At 42.9% G+C, this 3,323-nt stretch overlaps 1 protein-coding gene across 1 annotated transcript; it reads left to right on the top strand.

Annotated features, from left to right (window-relative positions):
* The first annotated feature begins 1,191 nt into the window (after nucleotides 1-1,191).
* On the top strand, nucleotides 1,192-3,109 carry SARC_10494 (hypothetical protein). The gene has a single exon (XM_014295458.1). It carries the CDS (start codon nucleotides 1,323-1,325, stop codon nucleotides 2,700-2,702), a length of 1,380 nt encoding a protein of 459 aa, XP_014150933.1. The 5' UTR covers nucleotides 1,192-1,322; the 3' UTR covers nucleotides 2,703-3,109.
* The last annotated feature ends 214 nt before the right edge of the window (nucleotides 3,110-3,323 follow it).

The raw sequence follows: 3,323 nt of genomic DNA, 5'->3' as shown, positions 1-3,323 counted from the left end.
AGAAGTTTAAGTACTGTTTTATTTTGACTATAACCCGGAGACAGCTTTAATTAAAACATCATCCATTCTGTATGGACAGACCTCGCATTGTATCATGTTATCTTTCTGTAGGATAGACTTCTACTTTTAAAAAAGACATAACAGTAATCAGTTGAGACATGTGGGCAAGGGCAAGGTCAATGTTGGCCACCCCAGGTCCATATATTGGCCGCTTCAAAATGGTCGAAATTGTTTATGGCAGTTTTGGCTTCCTCTCAGCCAGCCTAATTTCCCCATGCAACCCGATTTTGCGAAATATATTTTCTTTTCTTTTCGGTGAGTAATTCGCATTTTAAAAAAGCATTTGGCCGACTATCTTTTAAGGCATCTACACCAAACGTTTATGTTTTTAAAAAAAAACAATGTACCATTTAAAAATGGCCAGGCTCACAGCCTGAGCCCTCTCAACCTCACACTCTTGTGACTGCAGTCACTGCGTTGACGCGGTGCTGTGGGCACAGTGCCCATTGCAAATTGCAAACTGCACAGCCTCAGTCTTCCCCAATCCCCAGGGCCCAGGATCCTACTCTCGCTACCAGTGAGAATAGGGCGGTCTCTACTAAAGCCCACCGGCCCAGAGGCCTCAGGCCAAAGGGCTCAAAACGTACTCCCCAACACATTGGTATGAGTCATCTGCAACTGCTGCACCAATGACCAATCAAAGCTGTTCGATCTAAATTATAACCCCAAAAATACCCAAAAAAAAAATGTCTAAAATGAACAATGGTTCTGCTTTTTTTATAAAATGATCGAGAATGTTTGTTTTGTATATTGTGTCATACAATCATAGCCTTCTGGAAATTAGACAATTGTGTATTTAAAATATAATGGATCTCTAGGATGTAAATAGCTATTTCACATTTGGTTCTATTTATAATACAACCTATAATCTTGTATTTATTTATTTTGGTAAAATGTACATCTATATATTTGTTTTTATTTCAAAATGAAAAGGCATCCGAGTAGTTTCGAAACTCGGCCAAAATAATCTTTTTAGGCTAATTTCATTGGTGTAATAATTATTTAAGATATTCCTATTAGCTATTTGACTTCATAATCTTCAGAATCATCAGACCGACAACTTTATGTCGTATTTGTATTCGTTCAAAAAGCCCCCGACATCCATTTACGAGCCAGCATTTCTTAACGTCACAGTACCACAGCAAAACAAAGTCTACCCAGAACTCCCTACAACAACAAGTATTTACCAACTTTTGTGATATTCACATCCATATTTGCCTAAATATATTTACCCAAAACTTGCAACCACGCAGGCTATTGTAATGCTAACGATTATGAATCCGAACATGACGGAGGTATCTATAGGGCACGGGCGTTGCGCCATACTGACCCTCGACAAGTCCCGTCAATGGACACCCATGGCTAAAACCGGACGGATCGATGTATATCACAACCAGGCTAGTGAAACCTACCGGTTGGTGGGCAGAAATCTAGAGACCAAAGAAGCCCCCATCAACATGGCTCTGCGACTCAAGTTCAAGCATGTTGTACAGGGAGAGCGATTCGTATCATTCTTTGACCAGAAAAGAAACGGTATCGGGCTACAATTTGGTACAGCCGCTGATCGAATCGCCTTTACAGATGCAGTGAAATCTGCACTGGATTCCATTGGATCCAGCAATATGGCCGATGCCCCTGCCCCACCAGCACGAGCAGCTCAGTCGATGGCCAGCAGTACCACATCAACATCAGAAACAATACGTAATCCATCTGTATTTTCACTCAACAGTAAGGCTAGCGCAGGCGCTGCCGATACTGCTGTTCAGAGCGAGCACGCTGCTGCCGTGCCCTCGGTCATTGGAGGGGGTGCTCCTCCCCCACCGCCACCACCACCTCCAGTAGCAAACACTCCAAATACACAGAAACCCAGTTCAGGGCCAAGTGCACCCCAGCCTGCGGCAGGAGGGGCACCGCCACCGCCACCGCCACCGCCACCACCGCCTGCACCTGGTGCAAACGGCGCAGGACCGCCGCCGCCGCCGCCCCCACCACCGCCTGCACCTGGTGCAAACGGCGCAGGACCGCCGCCGCCCCCACCACCGCCTGCGGCCGGTGGCCCAGGAAAGTCTGCTCCGGTGGACTTGTTGGCAGAGATACAGAAGGGTAGAAAACTCAAGAAGGTAGGTAGTCCCTCGGACAGTGCGGGAAGTGGGGGTAGTTTCCTGGACGAAATCGCCAAGGGGGTTAGTTTGAAGAAAAACGGTGGTGGTGGAGCAAATATAGACGAGCAGAAGAGTGCACCCAAGCCGGCGGTTGCCAATGATTTGATGGGCGATATGGCAGCGGCCCTGGCAAAGCGTAAAAAGAAGTCAGGGAGTCCTATAGGTGATTTGGGTAAGCCAGAGAAAAGTGCAGAATCCGACATGGGTAGTGGTAGTGCGATTGTAGTGGGTTCCGATGAGAGTGGCAATGTTATGGACAACTGGAAGAAGCTGGATGTGGACAGTGCGAAAAGGCAGCCCAGTTTGACCATGAATAGACAGCCCAGCATACCTGGGTCTGCCGGTGGGGCCAGTACGGGATCTTGGAAGGCCAAGCAGAATGTCACCAAGGAAGATCTAGAAGCTTGTAAGGCCGAAATATTGGCCGAGATAAAGGCCGCAAAAGACGAGATTTTGGCTGCTATCAAGGCGAATAAGTGATTGAATTGCAGGGGATGTACTGGTGGTAAATATGACTGATGTGACCGAATGAATATGGAGACGAGACGGTAATATCCGGTGTATATAGTAATGTGATTGAAATTAGGTCAAGACGAATACGTTTTATTGTTTGTTATGTGCTATTCCGTGCTGGTAATTTTGATGTTGACTGTCAGCGTACAACATGTGCAGATGCAGCAATATTGGTGCTTTAAATGATCACTAATATAATTCATTAAACGGAACACGTACTTTATATAAAAATATGTCGATACAACCACTATGTAAATTATAGGTGTCATATACGAGTCATTGATATTCATATGTATATATACATATATAAATATATATATATATATGTGTGTGTGTGTGTGTGTACGTGTGTGTGTGTAGTTATATATATATATATGGTATTAATATATATATATATATAATATATATTGTTATATATTATTCTACTATTATATAGTATTATATTATTATATATATGTTTGTATGTATGTATGTATTTATACATACTATATTTATGTATATATTTATATATCCATATGTATATATACATATATATATATACATATATATCTATAAATATACATTGAGTTACCTCTATATACATATAAA

The sequence above is a fragment of the Sphaeroforma arctica genome, assembly GCF_001186125.1.
Source record: "Sphaeroforma arctica JP610 unplaced genomic scaffold supercont1.1269, whole genome shotgun sequence".
Taxonomy (NCBI): Eukaryota; class Ichthyosporea; order Ichthyophonida; genus Sphaeroforma; species Sphaeroforma arctica.
The sequence above is the reverse complement of the archived record's forward strand: the minus strand, read 5'-3'. Positions and strand labels throughout refer to the sequence as shown.